Source organism: Chamaea fasciata, unplaced genomic scaffold (genome assembly GCF_029207755.1).
Source record: "Chamaea fasciata isolate MVZ Bird 193981 ecotype frontalis unplaced genomic scaffold, bChaFas1.0.hap1 SCAF_246, whole genome shotgun sequence".
NCBI classification, from domain to species: Eukaryota; Metazoa; Chordata; class Aves; order Passeriformes; family Sylviidae; genus Chamaea; species Chamaea fasciata.
Genome location: NW_027094331.1, coordinates 101568 through 122681, shown reverse-complemented (window position 1 = coordinate 122681; position 21114 = coordinate 101568). Strand labels below are relative to the sequence as shown.

Here is a 21114-nt window from a genome sequence, read left to right as displayed (position 1 = left end):
GGGGGGGGGGGGTTGGATTCCGATCCCAGAAATCCTGAAAATCCAAAAAAAGTCCCCAAAATCCCAAAACTTCCTGGACCGCCCCCCCCCACCCCTCCCCCGGAGCCTGATTCAAAACCCCAAACTCCCAAAACCCCCCAAACCCCCAAATCCCAAATTCCCACCCCCTCCCCTCTCCCGTTTTTTTTTTTTTGGGAATTTCTTCCCTTTCCCCCAAGTTTTCCCCTCCAATTAATCAAACCCGACTCTCGTTCATTAATTAAAAGAGATTTTTTGTGGTTGTTTAATTTACACCAGAAATAGTAAATGTCCAGAATTCCTTTTTTTTTTTTTTCTTTTTTTTTTCCTTTTTTTTTCCTTAAAAAAAACCTCGGTATAGACAATAAATTACAGTACAAAATTCCAGCCGGGAATTTCCCCCCAGCCCGGGAAAAGGTTTTTTTGGGAATTTTCTCTCCAAAATTTTGGGATCCTGAACCCAAAAAAAACCCCCCAAAAAATTCTGGGAACGGAGGGAGGGAAAGGGTTAAAAAAACCCCAAAAAATCCTGTGGGAAAAGGGGGAAGATCCAAAAATTTGGGGGGAAAAAGGAGATCTTGGGGCCAAAAAAGGGGATTTTTTTCGGGAAAAAAAAGGGGATTTTTTGATTTTAAAATGAAAATTTTGGGATTTAAAATGAGATTTTTTGGGGCTGAAATTGGGATTTTTCTGGAAGAAAAAGGAGATTTTGGGCCGAAAAAATGGGATTTGGGGAAGGGAGATGGGATTTTTTGGGGCCAAAAAAGCGATTTTGGGATTTAAAATCCGATTTTTGGGGGCCTAAAAAGGAGATTCTCAGCCTGGGAAAAGGTGGTTTTGGTTTTTTTGGGAATTTTTCTCACTCCGAAATTTTGGGATCCTGAACCCCCCAAAAATTCCTCTCCTGGCCTTTGGGGAGACCCCAAAAAAAAGAAAAAAATTTCAGATTTTGGGGGCAAAAAAACGAATTGGGGGGAGGGGGAAACAATTCCGGGGGTTTTGAGGGATTTGGGATCTTCCCTCTTCCCCATCCCGGGGAATTTTGGGGATTTGATGGATTTGGGGCCATTCCCGGCTCCCACCCCAAGCCCGGGGGGATTCCCACATTTCCCATTCCCAAAATTCCCGGATTTTTCCCTCCAGCCCGGGAGGCTCCGACGGCAGCGCCGCATCCCCAATTTCCCCAAATTTCCCCCCAAATTTTCCCGTCCCTCTCCCAGTTCCGGGAGGCTCCGATCCGCTGGGAACTCCCCAGTTTTTCTGGAATTTTTCCTGAATTTTTCCCGTTCCTCTCCCCAATCCTGGGATCCACCTCTGGCGCTCTCCCAGGCCCAGGACGGCTCCGTTTCCATTCCCGTTCCCGTTCCCAGAATCCCGATGTTCCCCCAGTCCTGGGATGAGCCTGCTCCCGTTCCCAGTCCCATTCCCGTTCCCAGTCCCGTTCCCAGTCCCGTTCCCAGTTCTCTCCCAGTCCCGGTCTCGTTCCTGGCGCTCTCCCAGTCCTGGAACAGCTCCTCTCCCGTTCCCAGTCCCGTTCCCGGCTCCATTCCCAGTATCCCAGCGCTCTCCCATTCCCAGTCCCGTTCCCATTCCCAGTCCCGGTCCGTTCCCGGTTCCATTCCTGTTATCCCAGCACTCTCCCCGTCTCAGAACGTCTCCACTCCCGTTCCCGTTCCCATTCCCAGTCCCAGTCCCAGAGTGTCTCCACTCCCAGCCCCAGTCCCATTCCCGGTCTCGTTCCCGGCGCTCTCCCAGTCCTGGTCCCATTCCCGTTCCCATTCCCATTCCCAGTCCCGGTGCTGGTCTTGTTCCCGGCGCTCTCCCAGTCCTGGTCCCATTCCCATTCCCGTTCCCATTCCCGTTCCCATTCCCGGTCTCGTTCCCGGCGCTCTCCCAGTCCTGGTCCCGTTCCCGTTCCCAGTCCCAGTCCTGGTGCTGGTCTCGTTCCCGGCGCTCTCCCAGTCCTGGTCCCATTCCCGTTCCCGTTCCCGTTCCCATTCCCAGTCCCGGTCCTGGTCTCGTTCCCGGCGCTCTCCCAGTCCTGGTCCCATTCCCGTTCCCGTTCCTGTTCCCATTCCCAGTCCCAGTCCTGGTCTCGTTCCCGGCGCTCTCCCAGTCCTGGTCTCAGTCCCGTTCCCGTTCCCAGTATCCCAGGCACTCTCTCCCAGTCCCGGAACAGCTTCGCTCCCATTCCCAGTCCTGGGATGACTCCATTCCCATTCCCGTTCCCATTCCCGTTCCCATTCCCGGTCTCGTTCCCGGCGCTCTCCCAGTCCCGGCGCGGCTCCGTTCCCGATCCTGGTCTTGTTCCTGGTTCCATTCTCGTTCTCCCGGCGCTCTCCCAGTCCCGGTCTCAGTCCCGTTCCCGTTCCCAGTCTCCCGGCGCTCTCCCGGTGCCATTCCCGGTCTCATTCCCAGTCCTGGTGTCTCATTCCCGCTCTCCTGGTGCCGTTCCCGGTGCCGGTGCCGGTGTCTCATTCCCAGTCCCGGTGTCGTTCCCGCTCTCCGGGTGCCGTTGCCGGTCCCGGTGTCTCATTCCCGCTCTCCCGGTGCCGTTCCCGGTGTCATTCCCGGCCCCGGCGTCTCATTCCCAGTCCCGGTGTCGTTCCCAGTCCCCGGTGGGGTCTCATTCCCGCTCTCCCGGTGCCGTTCCCGGTGCCGGTGCCGGTGTCTCATTCCCAGTCCCGGTGCCGTTCCCGCTCTCCCGGTGCCGTTCCCGGTGCCGGTGCCGGTGTCTCATTCCCAGTCCCGGTGCCGTTCCCGGTGTCATTCCCGGTGCCGGTGTCTCATTCCCAGTCCCGGTGCCGTTCCCGCTCTCCCGGTGCCGTTCCCGGCGCCGTCCCCGTGCCCCGCCCGCTCCGGCCCGGGGTCATCTGCTGCACGTCCGGGCGGTGCCCAGGCCGCCGTTGTGGCTGGGGGGGGGGCACCAGGGGCTCGGCCCGGCGCGGGGGGGCGGCGGGGAGGAGGAGGAGGAGGAGGAAGGGCGGGCGGGGGGAAGGGCGCGGATCCCGGCGCGGATCCCGGGGCGGATCCCGGGGCGGATCCCGGGGCGGATCCCGGCGCGGATCCCGGCGCGGCTCCCCGCGGCTGCTGCAGGTTGAGGATGCTGTCGATGGCGCTCTGCAGGTGCTCGCTCAGCGAATCGTCCTGCGGGCTGTCGCTGCTGAAGGACGCGTTGTCCACGCCCAGCTCCTCGTCCTCCTCCTCGTCCTCGTCGTCGTCGTCCTCCTCGGCCTCCTCCGCCTCCTCTTCCCGCCCCACCGCGGCGCCTCGGCCTCCTCCTCCTCCTCCTCCTCGCCGTCCGACGCCTCCTCGGGGCCGGCCTTGAGCGGGCGGCTCCCGGCGGCGGCTCCCGGCGCCGAGCGCTGGCCGGGGCCCGAGCGGATCCCGGGGCCCGAGTGGATCCCGGGGCCCGAGTGGATCCCGGGGGCCGGACGCCGCGCGGCGCTCCGCGGGCCCGCGCTGGTTCTCCCGGTAACTCTTCCGCAGGGGCAGGCGGCAGGGGGCGGCGGGGCGCGGCGGAGGATGAGGATGGTGCTGGTGGAGAGGCTTTTTCTCCAGGGATCCGTTGAGCTGCTGCTGCTGCTGCTGCTGCTGCTGCTGCTGCTGCTGCTGGGAGGATCCCGGGGGGATCCCGGGGGGATCCAGCGCCGTGTTGTGGATCACTTTGCTCAGCCCGGCCTCCTGCTTGATCTTCAGCTTGAGGCCGATGCGGCTCCGCGCCTCGTACGTCTTCATGGGCGGGCGGCTCCGCGAGGGCAGCGCGTCTTCATCCGCCCCTCCTCCTCCTCCTCCTCCTCCTCCTCCTCCTCCTCCTCCCGCCGCCGCCCCGCCCCGGTGGTGGTGGTGATGATGATGGTGGTGGTGGGCGGGGAGGAAGGTCCCGGGGCGGCTCCCGCGGCTCCCCCAGCCAGGTGACGCTCGGGGAGCCGCCGCCGTGCTTGATCAGCAGCTTCGGGGGGGCGGGCGGCGGCGGGGGAGGGGCGGCGGGAGGGGGAGGGGCGGGGGAGGGCTGGGGGAGGGGCAGCGAGGAGGAGGAGGAAGGGGGGAGGGGGTGGGAGCGGGAGGAAGAGGAGGAGGACGAGCAGGAGGAGGAGGAGGAGGAGGAGGAGGAGACGTATTCGTCTGCGAGGGGAAAGGAGGAGGGGCGCCATTAGAGCTCATTTGCATATTCATGACGGGGATTCCTCCTTTTCCCATTTTCCCTTTTTCTCCCCCGGACTGACTCCCAACAAACCTTTCCCTGACCCTTAATTGACCCCAATAAACCCCCAATTGACTTTTAACTGACCCTGAATGGAGCCCTAATAAAGCTTTAATTGATTCCTAATAGGCCCTTAATTGACCCCAATAAACCCCTAATTGACTTTTAACTGACCCTGGATGGAGCCCTAATAAAGCTTTAATTAACTCCTAATAGGCCCTTAATTGACCCCAATAAACCCCTAATTGACTTTTAACTGACCCTGGATGGAGCCCTAATAAAGCTTTAATTAACTCCTAATAGGCCCTTAATTGACCCCAATAAACCTTCGCTTGACCCCGGATTGACCTTTAACAACCTTTCGATGAACCCTCGGGGTTTGATCGGCCTTGGACGGGTTCCAAAGCCCGGGAATCCCGACAAACCCCGGGAATCCCGACAAACCCCGGGAATCCCGACAAACCCCTGCCCCGCTCTCCCCGGGGATCCCACCCCCATGATTCCCACCCCATTCCCAATGATTCCTGACCCATTCCCGCCCTGTTCCCATCCCGTTCCCGCCCCATTCCCGGGATTCCTGCCCCGTTCCCACCGGGCCTGTCCCGGGCCAGCTGACGCCCGTCCCCATTCCCGCCCAGTTCCCAATGAATCCCGTCCCGTTCCCGGTGATCCCGCCCCGTTCCCGGTGATCCCGCCCCATTCCCGGGATTCCCGCCCCATTCCCGGGATTCCCGCCCCGTTCCCGGTGATCCCGCCCCGTTCCCGGGATTCGCGCCCGTTCCCGGTGATCCCGCCCCATTCCCGGGATTCCCGCCCCATTCGCGGGATTCCCGCCCCGTTCCCGGTGATCCCGCCCCATTCCCGGTGATCCCGCCCCGTTCCCGGTGATCCCGCCCCGTTCCCGGTCCCCGGTTCCCACCGGGCCTGTCCCGGGCCAGCTGCCGGTCCAGCGCCAGCGCCGTTTTCTCCTCCTGGATGAAGATCCGGTCGATCATCACCATCTCTGCCGAGGGGCTGGAGCGCTGCGGGGGCACCGGGATCACCGGGGATTCCCGGGAATTCGGGAACAACGGGGGGAATCCCAGGGGAGAACTCCCGGGGGGATCAATCCCGGGGGGAATCCAGGGGGAATCCCGGGGGAATCCTGTGGGAATCCAGGGGGAATCCCGGGGGGAGTTTCAGGGGGAGTCCCAGGGGAACGATGGGCCCTGGGGGAATCCGGGTGGGGGGGAATCCCGGGATCTGGGGGAATCCCGAGGGGAATCCCATGGGGGAATTCCGGGCTCTGAGGGAATCCAAGCGGGGAATTCCGTGGGGGAATCCCGGGCTCTGAGGGAATCCTGTAGGGAATCCCGGGGGGAATCCGGTGGGGAATCCCGGGGCGGGGTCCCGTGAGGGAATCCCGTGGGGAATCCCAGGGGGAATCCCACGGGGAATCTCGTAGGGAAATCCCAGGCTCTGAGGGAATCCTGTGGGGAATCTGGCGGGGAATCCCGGGGCAGGGTCCCATGGGGAATCCCGGGGGGAATCCCAGGGGGAATCCCAGGCTCTGAGGGAATCCCGTGGGGAATCTGGCAGGGAATCCCGTGGGGAATCCCGTGGGGAATCCCAGGGGAATCCCGTGGGGAATCCCGGGGGAATCCCGTAGGGAAATCCCAGGCTCTGAGGGAATCCTGTGGGGAATCCCGGGGGGAATCCCGGGGGAATCCCGTAGGGAAATCCCAGGCTCTGAGGGAATCCCGGGGGGAATCCGGCGGGGAATCCTGGGGGAATCCCGGGGCGGGGTCCCGTGGGGAATCCCATGGGGAATCCCATGGGGGAATCCCGGGCTCTGAGGGAATCCCGGGGGGAATCCCGGGGGGAATCCCGGGGGAATCCCAGGGGAATCCCGGGGCGGGGTCCCGCCTCACCCGCGACTCCTCGAGCAGCAGCAGCCGGTACTTGTTGAGCATGGCCCGCGTGCGGCGCAGCAGCTGCTCCGACACCGCCTCAAACTCCTCGTCCACTGCGGGCCGGGAAACGGCGTTGGGACCCGGGAGGTCGGGAAGCGAGGGATTGGGGACGGGAAACGGGGATGGGGGATTTGGGACGTGGGGAATGGGACTGGGGGAATGGGGGATTGGGAAGGGGGACACGGGAATTGGGATCCGGGGATGGGGGATTGGGACGTGGGGAATGGGACTGGGGGAACGGGGGAATGGGAAGGGGGACACGGGAATTGGGATCCGGGGATGGGGGATTGGGACGTGGGGAATGGGACTGGGGGAACGGGGGAATGGGAAGGGGGACACGGGAATTGGGATCCGGGGATGCGGGATTTGGGACGTGGGGAATGGGAATGGGATTGGGGGAATGGGGGAATGGGAAGGGGGACACGGGAATTGGGATCCGGGGATGGGGGATTTGGGACGTGGGGAATGGGACTGGGGGAATGGGGGAATGGGAAGGGGGACACGGGAATTGGGATCCGGGGATGGGGGATTGGGACGTGGGGAATGGGACTGGGGGAATGGGGGAATGGGAAGGGGGACACGGGAATTGGGATCCGGGGATGGGGGATTTGGGACGTGGGGAATGGGGGACAGGGAGCGGGAACAGCAGAGCGGGGCGAAGGGCCCCCTCACGCTGACGCTCGCGCCTCTCGCGGCGCTCCCAGCCCCGACGCGGCCGCCATCCCGGCATCGCCGTTCCCCACCTCTCCTGCAGTCGGCCTCCCCCGGCAGCACGCCCTGGTAGACGTGGTAGGGCAGCAGGCGGCGCAGCGCGTCGCCCACGGAGCGGAAGGGCGTGCGGAACTCGGGCTGCAGCACCGAGCCCTGGTGCTTGTGCAGCTGCTCCAGGAGGCTGCGGGGGAGAATTCCGCGGGGTGGGAACGCGCCGGGGCCGCAGCTCCCGGAATTCCCGGCGTCGGCAGGGACGCGACTCCCCGGCGATCGCGCGGATACGGGCGGAACGCCCGGACCTCCGCGCAAACGGGGACAGAATTCCCCGTTTCCAGCCGGAATTCCCGGAATTCCCAGCGCTCCCAGTCGCTTACCAGGCCTCCTTGCTGGGCTGCAGCACCGGCGGCTTCTTCAGCGCCAGCTTCGCCTCCAGCTGCGGAGAATTCCCACATTTTGGGCAGAATTCCCAGGATTTGGGGCACATTCCCAGATTTCGGGGCGAAAAGCCCAAGATTTGGGCCGAATTCCAGGGATTTTGGGGTGAAAACCCCGGGAGATTGCGGCGAGTTCCCGAAATTCTGGGGCCAATTCCCAGATTTGGGGGGAATTCCCGGGATTTCTGGGGCCGATTCCCAGGATTTTTGGGAGAATTCCCAGGATTTTGGGACTCACCATGGGCGGGGCCTGGGCGCCTTTCCCGCCCCCCGAGGGTTGGGCGGGGCCTTTGATCCCTCCCGGCTTCACCTGCGGAAAAGCGGGAAAAACATTGGGAAAAAATTGGGGGAAAAAACAGGAGAAAATAGAGGAGGGAAGAGTGAAAAAAACCGGGAAAACTGGGGATTAAAGCGGGGAAACAATTGGGAAAAAACAGAAAAAGGGGAAAAAATCGGGAAAACCGGGAATTAAGGTGGGAAAACTGGGACGGAAGAAGGGAAAACTGGAATTAAAGGTGAAAATAGGGAAAGGGAAGGGGAAAATCCAAGAAATAAATTCGGGAAAAGGCCCAGAAATAGGAGGAAGAAAGGGGAAATTCCACGGAAGGAACTGGGAAAAGGGGAGGAAAGCCAAGAAATAAATCGGGAAAAGAGGGGAAATTCCATGAAATAAACCCGGGAGAACTCCGGGGCCGTGGCTGACCTGGCCGGGCTGCGGGGCCGGAAGAGCCGGCCCGGATTTCCCGGGATTTCCTGCAGCTCCTTTGCCGACGGGAACGGGAACAGCAGAGGCAGAGGCCGGGGCGGAGGAACCTGCAGGAAAAATGGGAATTAAAACGGGAACGGGAAAAGGGGAAAGCGGGAACGGCTCGGGATCTGCCAGGGCAGCAGCACCTGAGGGGAAAACGGGAATTCCAACAGGGAGAACGGGAATGGGAAAATGGGAACGGCTTCGGCTGCGCCGGGGCGGAGGCACCTGCGGGGAAAAGGGGACACGGGGACGGCACCGGGCACGGGGATTCTGGGAGGTCACGACGCGGGGATGTCGCGATATCGGGACATGGGGACGTCACGACGCGGGGATGTCGCGATAGCGCACCCACCTGAGGCCGTGGCGGTGCCGTTGGCCCCCAGGGCGGGGCCGGGCGCGGCCGGAGCCGCCGGCACCAGGACGGGAGCGGCCGGGGCCGGGAACGGGGCCGGGCTGGACGGGGGCGGCTTCGGCTGCAGCAGCAGCCCCTGGGGCACCTGGAACACAGCCCCAGACCTCCCGTTGGAATGGCCCAAAACCGCCCCAAATCACCCCAAAACCACCGTCAGGAACGGCCCCAAAACCGCCCCAAATCACCCCAAAACCACCGTCAGGAACGGCCCGAAAACGCCCCAAATCACCCCAAAACCACCGTCAGGAACGGCCCGAAAACGCCCCAAATCACCCCAAAACCACCGTCAGGAACGGCCCCGAAAACATCCCAAATCACCCCAAAACCACCGTCAGGAACGGCCCCGAAAACGCCCCAAATCACCCCAAAACCACCGTCAGAAACGGCCCAAAAACGCCCCAAATCACCCCAAAACCACCGTCAGGAACGGCCCAAAAACATCCCAAATCACCCCAAAACCACCGTCAGGAACGGCCCGAAAACATCCCAAATCACCCCAAAACCACCGTCAGGAACGGCCCGAAACCGCCCCAAATCACCCCAAAACCACCGTCAGGAACGGCCCAAAACTGCCCCAAATCACCCCAAAACCACCGTCAGGAACGGCCCCAAAACCGCCCCAAATCACCCCAAAACCACCGTCAGGAACGGCCCGAAAACGCCCCAAATCACCCCAAAACCACCGTCAGGAACGGCCCCGAAAACATCCCAAATCACCCCAAAACCACCGTCAGGAACGGCCCGAAAACATCCCAAATCACCCCAAAACCACCGTCAGGAACAGCCCAAAACCGCCCCAAATCACCCCAAAACCACCGTCAGGAACGGCCCCGAAAACATCCCAAATCACCCCAAAACCACCGTCAGGAACGGCCCCAAAAACATCCCAAATCACCCCAAAACCACCGTCAGGAATGGCCCAAAAACATCCCAAATCACCCCAAAACCACCGTCAGGAATGGCCCAAAAACATCCCAAATCACCCCAAAACCACCGTCAGGAACGGCCCAAAAACATCCCAAATCACCCCAAAACCACCGTCAGGAACGGCCCAAAAACGCCCCAAATCACCCCAAAACCACCGTCAGGAACGGCCCAAAACCGCCCCAAATCACCCCAAAACCACCGTCAGGAATGGCCCAAAAACATCCCAAATCACCCCAAAACCACCGTCAGGAACGGCCCAAAAACATCCCAAATCACCCCAAAACCACCGTCAGGAACGGCCCAAAACCGCCCCAAATCACCCCAAAACCACCGTCAGGAACGGCCCAAAAACGCCCCAAATCACCCCAAAACCACCGTCAGGAACGGCCCCAAAAACATCCCAAATCACCCCAAAACCACCGTCAGGAACGGCCCCAAAACCGCCCCAAATCACCCCAAAACCACCGTCAGGAACGGCCCAAAAACATCCCAAATCACCCCAAAACCACCGTCAGGAACGGCCCCAAAACCGCCCCAAATCACCCCAAAACCACCGTCAGGAACGGCCCAAAAACATCCCAAATCACCCCAAAACCACCGTCAGGAACGGCCCAAAACCGCCCCAAATCACCCCAAAACCACCGTCAGGAACGGCCCAAAACCGCCCCAAATCACCCCAAAACCACCGTCAGAAACGGCCCAAAACCGCCCCAAATCACCCCAAAACCACCGTCAGGAACAGCCCGAAAACGCCCCAAATCACCCCAAAACCACCGTCAGGAACGGCCCCGAAAACGCCCCAAATCACCCCAAAACCACAGTCAGGAACAGCCCCAAAACCGCCCCAAATCACCCCAAAACCACCGTCAGGAACGGCCCAAAAACATCCCAAATCACCCCAAAACCACCGTCAGGAACGGCCCCAAAAACATCCCAAATCACCCCAAAACCACCGTCAGGAACGGCCCCAAAACCGCCCCAAATCACCCCAAAACCACCGTCAGGAACGGCCCCGAAAAAGCCCCAAATCACCCCAAAACCACCGTCAGAAACGGCCCGAAAACGCCCCAAATCACCCCAAAACCACCGTCAGGAACGGCCCAAAAACATCCCAAATCACCCCAAAACCACCGTCAGGAACGGCCCGAAAACGCCCCAAATCACCCCAAAACCACCGTCAGGAACGGCCCAAAAACGCCCCAAATCACCCCAAAACCACCGTCAGGAATGGCCCGAAAACATCCCAAATCACCCCAAAACCACCGTCAGGAACAGTCCAAAAACATCCCAAATCACCCCAAAACCACCGTCAGGAACGGCCCAAAAACGCCCCAAATCACCCCAAAACCACCGTCAGGAACGGCCCAAAAACGCCCCAAATCACCCCAAAACCACCGTCAGGAACGGCCCAAAAACGCCCCAAATCACCCCAAAACCACCGTCAGGAACGGCCCGAAAACGCCCCAAATCACCCCAAAACCACCGTCAGGAATGGCCCGAAAACGCCCCAAATCACCCCAAAACCACCGTCAGGAACGGCCCAAAACCGCCCCAAATCACCCCAAAACCACCGTCAGGAACGGCCCAAAACCGCCCCAAATCACCCCAAAACCACCGTCAGGAACGGCCCCAAAACCGCCCCAAATCACCCCAAAACCACCGTCAGAAACGGCCCAAAACCGCCCCAAATCACCCCAAAACCACCGTCAGGAACGGCCCAAAAACATCCCAAATCACCCCAAAACCACCGTCAGGAACGGCCCAAAACGCCCCAAATCACCCCAAAACCACCGTCAGGAACGGCCCCAAAACCGCCCCAAATCACCCCAAAACCACCGTCAGGAACGGCCCAAAAACATCCCAAATCACCCCAAAACCACCGTCAGGAACGGCCCCAAAACCGCCCCAAATCACCCCAAAACCACCGTCAGGAACGGCCCCAAAACCGCCCCAAATCACCCCAAAACCACCGTCAGGAACGGCCCGAAAACATCCCAAATCACCCCAAAACCACTGTCAGGAATGGCCCCAAAACCGCCCCAAATCACCCCAAAACCACCGTCAGGAACGGCCCGAAAACCCAAATCCCGTCAGGAACTGGCTGGGAACACCCAAAATCCCAAATCCAGCGGGATCCAATCCCTGAATCCCCAAATCCCAAATCCAGCGGGATCCAATCCCTGAATCCCCAAATCCCAAATCCAGCAGGATCCAATCCCTGAATCCCCAAATCCCAAATCCAGTGGGATCCAATCCCTGAATCCCCAAATCCCAAATCCAGCGGGATCCAATCCCTGAATCCCCAAATCCCAAATCCAGCAGGATCCAATCCCTGAATCCCCAAATCCCAAATCCAGGGGGGACCTGAGCACAGGCCCGAATTTGGGATTTTCGCTGGAAAATGGGAATTCTGGGAATTCCTGTTGGGATTTCCCTGCGGGAATTCCCGCAATTCCCGGGGATTTTGAGAATATTTGGGATTCCCCCGGAACTCCCCAGAATTTTTGGGATTATTTCTCATCCGGATTTACCCGCTGGGCTCCCTCCAGGATATTTGGGATTTTGGGGATTTCCCGGCCAGAACCTCTCCAGGATTTTTGGGAACATTTGGAACTCGCGGGATTTCTCCACCGGATTTTCTCCGGGAATTTTTTTGGGGGGTTTTTTTTTGAGATATTTGGGTGTTTTTTTTTTTTCGGGGGGATTTTTTTTGTTTTTTTCAGAGGATGATTTTTTTTCAGAGGATTTTTTCAGGGATTTTTTTTCGGGGGGATTTTTTTCGGGGGGGATTTTTCGGGAGGATTTTTTTTGTCCGGGGGGGCCTTTATTTCGGATTACCTGCTGGAACCTGTCCTGGCCCTTGGCGGGCAGAGGCTGGAAAGCCGCCGGGGCCAGGGAGAAGCCGCGGGGATGCTCCGGGGGCAGCAGCAGCGAAGCCTTGAGCGGGAAGCGCTGCGGGCCGGGCGCGCCCTGCGGAGCGGCGGCGCCCGGCGGCTGCTCGGCGCCCTCGGCGAAGGCGGAGACCCCGAAAACGCCCTGGGGCGGCTCGGAGGGCGGCCGGGGCTGCGAGGGCGGCCGGGAGCGCGGCCGCGCCGGCGGCTGCGGCTGCGACGGGGGCCGCGCCGGCGGCTGCGAGGAGCCGGGGGGCGGCTGCGAGGAGCCGGGGGGCGGCTGCGAGGAGCCGGGGGGCGGCTGCGAGGAGATGGGGGGCTGGGGGTCCCCCGGGGACGCCGCGGGGAGTTTGGGCTGCAACACAAGGAGAGGAAGAGCGAGGTTAGTGCGGGCGAGGAGCGGGGAAAGGGGAGCCGTGGGGGAAAGGGGGATGCTCGGCTCGGGAAGGTGCGAAAGCCCGAGTCTGACCCCAGGGGGGAAAGGGAATTTGGGGGGGAAAAAAACCCAAAAACACGGGAATTCTCGGCTTGGGAAGGTCCGAAATCCCAGCTCGGCTCGGGAAGGTGCGAAAGCCCGAGTCTGACCCCCAGGGGGAAAGGGAATTTGGGGAGAAAAAAACCCAAAAACACGGGAATTCTCGGCTTGGGAAGGTCCGAAATCCCAGCTCGGCTCGGGAAGGTGCGAAAGCCCGAATCTGACCCCGAGGGGGGAAAAGGGAATTGGGGAAAAGAAAAAAAAGGGAATTCTCAGCTTGGGAAGGTCCGAAACCCCGAATCTGACCCCAGGGGGGAAAGGGAATTTGGGGAAAAAAACCCAAAAAAACCCGGGAATTCTCGGCTTGGGAAGGTGCGAAATCCCAGCTCGGCTTGGGAAGGTGCGAAAGCCCGAGTCTGACCCCAGGGGGGAAAGGGAATTTGGGGGGGAAAAAACCCCAAAAACACGGGAATTCTCGGCTTGGGAAGGTCCGAAATCCCAGCTCGGCTCGGGAAGGTGCGAAAGCCCGAGTCTGACCCCAGGGGGAAAGGGAATTGGGGAAAAGAAAAAAAGGGAATTCTCAGCTTGGGAAGGTCCAAAATCCTGAATCTGACCCCAGGGGGAAAAGGGAATTTGGGGGGAAAAAACCCAAAAAAAACCCGGGAATTCTCGGCTTGGGAAGGTGCGAAATCCCAGCTCGGCTCGGGAAGGTGCGAAACCCCGAATCCGACCCCAGGGGGAAAGGGAATTTCTGGAGGAAAATCCGGGATTATTCAGCTGGAAATTCTCCAAAGGGCCCCGGGGCGTGCCCAGAGCGGCTCCAGGAGGGGAAAATCCCCATTCCTGCTTTTCCCAATCCCCATTCCTGCTTTTCCCAAATCCCCATTCCTGCCTTTCCCAATCCCCAGTCCTGCCTTTCCCCTTCCCATTCCGGGGGGGACCTGGGAGGGATCCCCTTGATTTTGGGACAAATTTCGGGGATTTTGGGACGAATTTCGGGGATTTTGGGGCAAATTTCGGGGGTTTTGGGGCCGGAGCAGGGGAGGGGCAGCAGCAGCGTTGCGGGTTAGTGAGCGCCAAGCGAGCAGAGCGGCCAGAAAATTGGGAAAATTGGCAAAAAACTGGGAAAAAACCGGGAATTTTGGGATTTTAGGGGCAAAAAAAGAAAAAAAACCAAAAAGGCTGGAAAAATCCCGGATTGGAAAAATTCCGGGAGATCCAGTGGGAAAAACAGATCCGGGGCGGGATCAGGGCTGGGAGATTCCCGGATGCGCGGCCAGATCCCAAATTCCCGCTCCGGGATCCCGAATTACTGGTTGGACCCTGGATTTTCCGGGCCTGGATCCCAAAATTCCACCCCTGGACGCCAAATTTCCACGCCTGGATCCCAGTTTTCTGCCCCTGGACGCCAAGTTTCCGCGCCTGGATCCCGATTTTCTGGTTGGATCCAAACTTTCCACCCCTGGACGCCAAATTTCCACGCCTGGATCCCAATTTTCCATTCCTGGATCCCAGATTTCCACGCCCGGATCCCAGTTTTCTGCTCCTTCTCCCCCACTCCCACCCAAATCCCGGTGGCTCCACGGGACGGATCCCACACAGGAATTCGGGATTTTCCCAAATTTCTTTTGCTGGGAAGAAAAGCCGGGAGCCGAGCGTGGATTTGGGATCATCCCGGGAAAACCCCAAAACCTTCCCGGGAATGTCGAATCTTGAGAATCCCCAAATCCCGGGGAATCCCCCAACCCTGGGAACGCCAGAACCCCGGGAATTCCCGAATCCAAGGAATCTCCAAATCCTAGGAATCCTTCCAACGCTGGAAATCCCTGAATCCAGGAAATCCTGGGAATTCCCCAGATCCTGGGAACTCCACAACGCCACAAACTCCCCACAACCCTGGGAATCCTCGGGTCCCGGGAACCCCAGAATGTGAGGAACCCCTGAATCCCCGAATCCCGGGAACCCCCGAATCCCGGGAATCCCCGAATCCCGGGAATCCCCGAATCCCGGGAACCCCCAAATCCCGGGAACCCCCGAATCCCGGGAACCCCCGAATCCCGGGAACCCCTGAATCCCGGGAATCCCCAAATCCCGGGAATCCCCGGATCCCGGGAATCCCCAGACCCCGGGACTCTCGGCGCCCAGGAATCCCCAAATCCCGCGACCCCCGTCCCGTCCCCCTCACCTGCTGCAGGAACATGGGCACGCCGTCCTGCCCCAGGCCTGGCGCCGCCGGCGCCGCCGCGGTGCCCAGCAGGATCTTCTCGGGGCTGCCGGCCGCGCCGGGGCTGCCCTGCGCTCCTCCCGGCGCCGCGGCCGCCGAGCCCCCGTCCCCGGCGGGACTGCCGGCGGCCGGGACGCCCGCGGCGGCGCCCGGCCCGTCCCCGGCGTTCAGCATGGTCACCGGGCCGGCCAGGGTCACGCCCTGGATCACCGTGGGCGCCGGCGCCGCCGAGCCGGGGCTGGGCAGCGGCCCGGCCAGCGACACCGGCATCTGGAAGAGCGCCGGCGCCGCCTGCCCGGCCTGCAGCTGGATGGGCGCCGCCGACAGGATGTGCGCCGTGCCGGCCGCGCCCGGCGACGCCAGCACCGGGCCCAGGTTCAGCTGCCCGGCCAGGTTCTGGTTGAGCAGCTGCGCCGGCAGCGCCGGGTTGGCCAGGAGCTGCGCGCCGGCGCCCTGGCCGGCGATGATGTGAGCCTGGCCGGCGCCCGGCAGCAGCTGCCCGCCCACGTTGGCCGGCAGGGCTGAGAGCGGCTGCGGCAGCGGCACGGCCGAGGCGCCGGCCAGCTGGCCCGGCAGCAGGAACTGGTTCTGGCCCTGGAAGGGCTGCGCCGGGATGACGATGGAGCCGCCCTGGTTGAGCACGTGCACGCTCATGGACTTGCCCAGCGCCGGCGGCTGCGGCGGCGGAGGCTTGAAGACGTTGGGCGGGAAGCCCTGCAGCACCACGTTGGGCGCGGCCTTGCCGGCCATGAAGGTCAGGTTGGGCTGGGGCTTGGCCGGCGGCTCCCCCGGCAGGGCCAGGGCGCCGGCGGGCGGGAAGGGCTTGGGCGTGATCTGGTAAAGCTTCTGCTGCAGCACGCCGGCGGGTTTGGGCTGGATGGGCGTGGGCGTGCGGTGGATGATGACGTTGGGCGCCGGCACCAGCGAGCCGCCCAGCCCCGAGGTCACGGTCAGCGGCGCCGCCGCCGCCGACACGCCGCCGAACACGGAGCTGCCGTTGAGCGTGGTGCTGGCCGCGGCCGGGAGGCTCTTCTGGATCACCAGGCCCGCGCCCTGCGCCGCCGCCGCCTCGGGCTGCGCGATGTAGCCGCCCACGGCCGCCACGGGCGCCGGCTTGGCCAGCAGCTGCGGCGCGGCCGGCTGGTTGATGGCCATCACCTGCTGGCCCACCACCTGGATGGGGCCCAGCCCCAGCGCCCCGCCCGGGCTCCCGTTGGGCAGCCCCGGCAGGTTGGGCAGCGGCTGGATGGTGACGTTGCCCAGCCCCACCTGCTGCAGGAAGGGCTGCACGCTGATGGCCTTGTTGACCACGTCGGGCGGCTGCACCAGCGCCTGCGGCGCCAGCACGGCCGGGGGCTGCAGGCCCAGCAGGTCGGCGCCGCCCGAGAAGATCTGCGGCGTCCCGTCGGCCGCCTGCACCACGGGCTGCAGCGCCGGCAGCTGGAAGGAGCCCAGGTCCAGCTCGGCCTCGGCCTCCAGCGTCTGCTCGGTGATGTTGGCCTCCTGCAGGCTCTGCTGCAGGATGTCGCACGGCTGCTCGGCGCCCGCGCCGCCGCCGCCGCCGCCGGGCGAGCCCAGGATGTCATCCTCCAGGAAGTCCAGGTCCACGCTGCCCGACGGCTGGTTGGCTTCCGAGCTCAGGGGGTTCCCCGCCGCCTCCTGCCCGTGGAGCTGAGGGGAGGGACGGCGGCGCGCAGTCAGGGGGGGCCCGGGGGGACCCAACGGGACCCAACGGGGTTCAGCCGGACCCAAAAAGGGCCGAGGGAAGCCAAGAGGAGCCAGTAGAAGCCGACAGGACCCAACGGAACCCAACGGAACTGAATGGAACCCAACGGAGCTCAGCCGAACCCAACGGAACCCAAGGGGGCTCAACAGGATCCAATGGAACCCAATGGGATCAACCGGAACCCAACGGGACCCAATGGGACCCAATCGACCCCAACGGGATCCAATGGAGCCCAAGGGAACCCAACGGGACCCAATGGGACCCAACCGATCCCAATGGGACCCAATGGGACCCAATCGACCCCAACGGGATCCAATGGAGCCCAAGGGAACCCAACGGGACCCAATGGGACCCAACCGATCCCAATGGGACCCAATGGGACCCAATCGACCCCAACGGGATCCAATGGAGCCCAAGGGAACCCAACGGGACCCAATGGGACCCAATGGGATCCAATGGAACCCAACGGGATCCAATGGAGCCCAAGGGAACCCAACAGGACCCAATGGGACCCAATGGGATCCAATGGAACCCAACGGGATCCAATGGAGCCCAAGGGAACCCAACGGGACCCAATGGGATCCAATGGGATCCAATGGAACCCAACGGGATCCAATGGGACCCAATGGAACCCAACCGAACCCAACGGGATCCAATGGAGCCCAAGGGGATCCAACAGGATCCAATGGGATCCAACAGAAGCCAACCGGATCCAATGGAGCCCAAGAGAACCCAACAGGATCCAAGGGAACCCAACGGGACTTTCTGGGCAAATGTGGGAAATCGGGAATTCCCCTCCTCCGGGGCGGAATTTTGAGCCGCTTTTTCCCCAGTTTTCCCAGCTCCCCGTGGGAATTTGGCTCCGCCTCTTTTCCCCAATTTCCCCGTTTCTTTTCCCAATTCTTTCCCATTTTTTCCCACTTTTTGCCAGGTTGTTTTGCCCGTTTTCCCGCCCGCTTTTCCCACCTTTTTTTTGCCCAACTTTTTCCTGTTTTCTCCCCATTTTTTTCCCGCTTTTTTTTTTTTGTTTGTTTTAAATCCTGGATCCAAATCCGCCCGGAGGAAAAAAACCTCCAAGCAATTTGTAAAGAAGCGGATTTTTCTGCCCAAAGTTGGGGAGTTTTGGGGAATCTGGGGCACCTACCCCGGCCCCCTCGAAGAAGGCGCTGGCGGCATCCCCTGAGTTGTCCAGGAGATCGTCGCTGTCGATCTGGAACGAGAACCACAGAAATTACTGGGAATTCCGGGGGGAAAACGGGGAAAATGGGGAAAAGAAAGGGAAAGCACGGGAAAAAAATAAAAAAAACAGAAAATGGGTAAAACATGAGGGAGAACGGGGGAAAAAATGGGAAAAAAATTCCTGAAAAAATAGAACCTGACCAGGGCGGGGCCTGTGGATGGGGACGGCTGGGATTGATGGGGAAAAAAAGAGGAATTTTCAAGGAACACTGGGAATTGGGGGGGTCAAAGGTCACTCACCTTCTCGGATCCATGCAAGAAATCGTTCAGGGCCTGCGGGTCGCTGGGGAAACGGGAGGGAGGAGAAGATCAGGGAGAGGATTCCAGGAATTTATCCCAGAATTCCGCATTTCCCAGGGATCGGCGCCACCCTGGGGACGTTTCCCGCATTTTTAGGACAATTCCGGCCTTTTTCTGGGGACATTCCCATTTCTCCAGCCCCATTCCCACCTTTTCTTAGGACAATTCCCGCTTCTGGGGATTTCCAGCCGTTTCGGGAACTCTTCCCAACGTTTTTGAGACAGCTCCCACCCTTTTTTGGGGCATTTCCCGCCCACTTCGGACAATTCCTGGGACAATCCCCATTTTCGGGGTGTTTTCCCTCTGGGTTTATTTGGCCATTCCCATTTTTCCCGGCCGGAATTCCGGAATTCCCGAACTCACCAGATGACATCTAACAGGCACCGGCCGTCTTCATCATCCATGTCACCTGCAACGACACGTTCGCCATGGAACACTCCGGAAAAACCCCGGGAAAATCCCCGGGAATTGGGGCCTTTTTCCTGCTTTTTTCCTGATTCTACCCACAGCGTCACTTTTCCATGGAAAACCCCGGAAACGTCCTGGAAAATCACAAAAAAATCCTGGAAAAATCCCTGACAACAATCCCAGAAAACCGCCAGGTTTTGGGATCCTTTTCCTGGTTTTTTCCCCCAGCGTTCCCGAAAAATCCCTCCGGGAACGGGCTGATCCCCACCATTCCCGTTCCTTCCTGGAATTCCCAAGGAAAAGCAGCCAAAGGCTCCCAGAATTCCCATTCCCAGTCTGGAATTTACTCCGGGGTTACTCCAGGCTGGAATTCCGGCCCCAAACTCCTGCTCAGGGGTTGCACGCGGCACAATCCCCACTCCAGCCCCGTACCCTGCGGGAACTCCGCGGTTACTCCCGGGACGCTCAGGGGTTGCTCCGAGGCGGAAGCCCCACATCCAGCTGGGTACTCAAGGGATACTCCGGGGATACTCGGAGCCACAATCCCCACTCCCAGCCCCGTACTCCAGGGATACTCCGGGGATACTCCGGGGATACTCCGGGGATACTCCGAGCCTGATGCTCAGTGTCCAGCCCCGTCCTCAGGGGTTACTCCAGGGCACAATTCCGGCCCCCAAATCCCAGAATTCCCGGAATTCCTGGAAAACCCACCCCAGCCGTGCCTCAGTTTCCCTCCGGAGCAAAACCACCTCGGAATTCCCCGAACCCTCACAGAATTCCCACGAAAATCCCAACAAAATTTCCGGGATTCCTAAAGAGAACCACACAAACCGCCTCGGAATTCCCCAAACAAGCACCCAATTTCTGGGATTCCCCCCAAACGTCGGGAATTCCTGGACGGAACGGGGAGAGCTCCGGGACAACCCGGGCCCCTCCAGGACGCTCCGGGGCCGTTCATTGACACACGGGGCCGGAATCCGGGGAAATTCCCGGGATTTGGGGAAAACTGGGGAGCCCAAAGCAACGGACACGGCTGGGACACGGGCAGGAGGAGGAGGAGGAGGAGGAGGAGGAGGAAGGGCAGAGGGACAGGCCGGGGCAGCTCCAGAACTGAATCCCTGGATGAGGAGGAGGAGGGAAACGAGGCTGAAGAGAAGATGAGGAGGAGGAAGAAAGGGAAAGGAGGAGGAGGAGGAGGAGGAGGAGGAGGAGGAGGAGGAGGAGGAGGAAGGCCCCCCACACAGAGCCAGAGCTGGGACACCCCCAGAGCCGCTCCTGAGGAGGAGGAGGAGGAGGAGGAGGAGGAGGAGGAGGAGGAGGAGGAAGGCCCCCCACACAGAGCCAGAGCTGGGACACCCCCAGAGCCGCTCCTGAGGAGGAGGAGGAGGAGGAGGAGGAGGAGGAAGAGCAGGACGGCTCCAGCACCGATTCCCAAGAGCAGCAGCTCCCCCAGCGAGGAGGAGGAGGAGGAGGAGGAGGAGGAGGAAGGCCGCACAGTGACAGCTCCTTGCCAAAGGCCTGAGCACGAGCAGAGGGGGAGGAAGAGGAGGAAGATGAGGGCACAGAAGCAGCCAAGGGGCAGCGCCGGGACTGAGCCCGTGAGGAAGAGCAGGAGCAAGAGGAGGAAGAGCAGGAAGAAAACGAGGATGAGGAAGAGCAGGAGCAGCAGCAGCAGCAGAGGAGGAAGAGCAGGAAGAGCAGGGCAGGAGGATGAGGAGGATGAGGAGGATGAGGAGGAAAACCCACGCCAGCAACAGGAACAGGAGGAAGACGAGGGGGACGAGGAGGAGGATGAGGAAGACGAGGATGAGGAGGAAGAGCCGCAGCCCCACTAACAGCCCCCGGAGAAGGAGGAGGAGGAGGAAGAGCAGAACAGGGGCAAGACGAAGACGAGGAAGACGAAGGAGCCCCGCAGCCCCACCGCTACCAGCCCCGGGAGGAGGAGGAGGCCGAGGCCGAAGGCCCCACCCCGCGCCCTCCCCTCCCCCAGCCCGCGGGGCCCGCCGGCTCCCGAGGCGGCCCCGCCCCCCCCCCGGTCCCGCGGGGCTCGGCGCGGCCGCGGCCCCGGGGCTCTCCGCGGCGCGCCCGCCGCCCGGGCCCGCGCCGGGGCCGCCCGCGGGCCGATGAGGCCGCGCCGGGCGCGGGGGCGGCGCCGCGGCCGCCCTCGGTGCAATTCCGTTCTATTGGCGGCGGACTCACCGTGAGGCCTTCAGCGGCGCCCGGGCGCGGGGTCTCCCAGGCGCCCCCGCACGGGCGCCGCCGCCAGGACCCCGCCGGGCGACGCCATTTAGGGGTTCGCGGCGCTGCCTGATCGCGGCCGCCGCTCCCGCCGCCGCCGCCGGCGCCCGAACCCCGCCGGGGCGGCGCCGGCAACGCGCCGGGGGCTTTGCCGGGACCCCCCCCCGGGACGACGGGCCCCCCCCGGCCGGGGAGGGAGCGGGA

At 61.7% G+C, this 21114-nt stretch overlaps 2 protein-coding genes across 7 annotated transcripts; both read right to left on the bottom strand.

Moving 5' to 3' along the window:
* Nucleotides 1–255: 255 nt before the first annotated feature.
* Nucleotides 256–3849, bottom strand: LOC136305014 (BRD4-interacting chromatin-remodeling complex-associated protein-like). The gene has a single exon (XM_066208413.1). The coding sequence runs from the start codon at nucleotides 3754–3756 to the stop codon at nucleotides 2785–2787; it is 972 nt and encodes a 323-aa protein (XP_066064510.1). The 5' UTR covers nucleotides 3757–3849; the 3' UTR covers nucleotides 256–2784.
* On the bottom strand, nucleotides 3788–20952 carry BICRA (BRD4 interacting chromatin remodeling complex associated protein). 6 transcript variants are annotated; one of them, XM_066208410.1, is made up of 14 exons: nucleotides 20872–20952; nucleotides 18628–18673; nucleotides 18205–18247; nucleotides 17870–17935; nucleotides 14961–16670; nucleotides 12248–12655; nucleotides 8423–8567; nucleotides 8023–8132; nucleotides 7558–7629; nucleotides 7260–7318; nucleotides 6918–7066; nucleotides 6133–6227; nucleotides 5142–5244; nucleotides 3788–4143 (listed from the first exon to the last, which is right to left on the bottom strand). In XM_066208410.1, the coding sequence occupies exons 2-14, from the start codon at nucleotides 18666–18668 to the stop codon at nucleotides 3788–3790; spliced, it is 3357 nt and encodes a 1118-aa protein (XP_066064507.1). In that variant the 5' UTR covers nucleotides 18669–18673; nucleotides 20872–20952. The 6 variants fall into 6 exon arrangements, with proteins under 6 accessions (XP_066064507.1, XP_066064506.1, XP_066064508.1 ...); XM_066208409.1 differs by having other exon boundaries at nucleotides 18628–18806; nucleotides 20872–20895; XM_066208411.1 differs by lacking the exon at nucleotides 20872–20952 and adding an exon at nucleotides 18772–19832.
* Between the last annotated feature and the right edge of the window lie 162 nt (nucleotides 20953–21114).

Bases quoted from the DNA above. Each gene is read 5' to 3' on its own strand.
- LOC136305014 (XM_066208413.1), bottom strand. From the start codon at position 3,756: ATGAAGACGTACGAGGCGCGGAGCCGCATCGGCCTCAAGCTGAAGATC.
- BICRA (XM_066208407.1), bottom strand. From the start codon at position 19,169: ATGTGGGGCTTCCGCCTCGGAGCAACCCCTGAGCGTCCCGGGAGTAAC. The intron at 16,671-17,869 runs GTAGGTGCCCCA...CCCTCCCCTCAG, and splicing joins CCTTCTTCGAGGGGGCCGGG to CTCCACGGGCAGGAGGCGGC. The intron at 6,228-6,917 runs GTGGGGAACGGC...CCCGGCCCGCAG, and splicing joins GGAGGCCGACTGCAGGAGAG to TGGACGAGGAGTTTGAGGCG.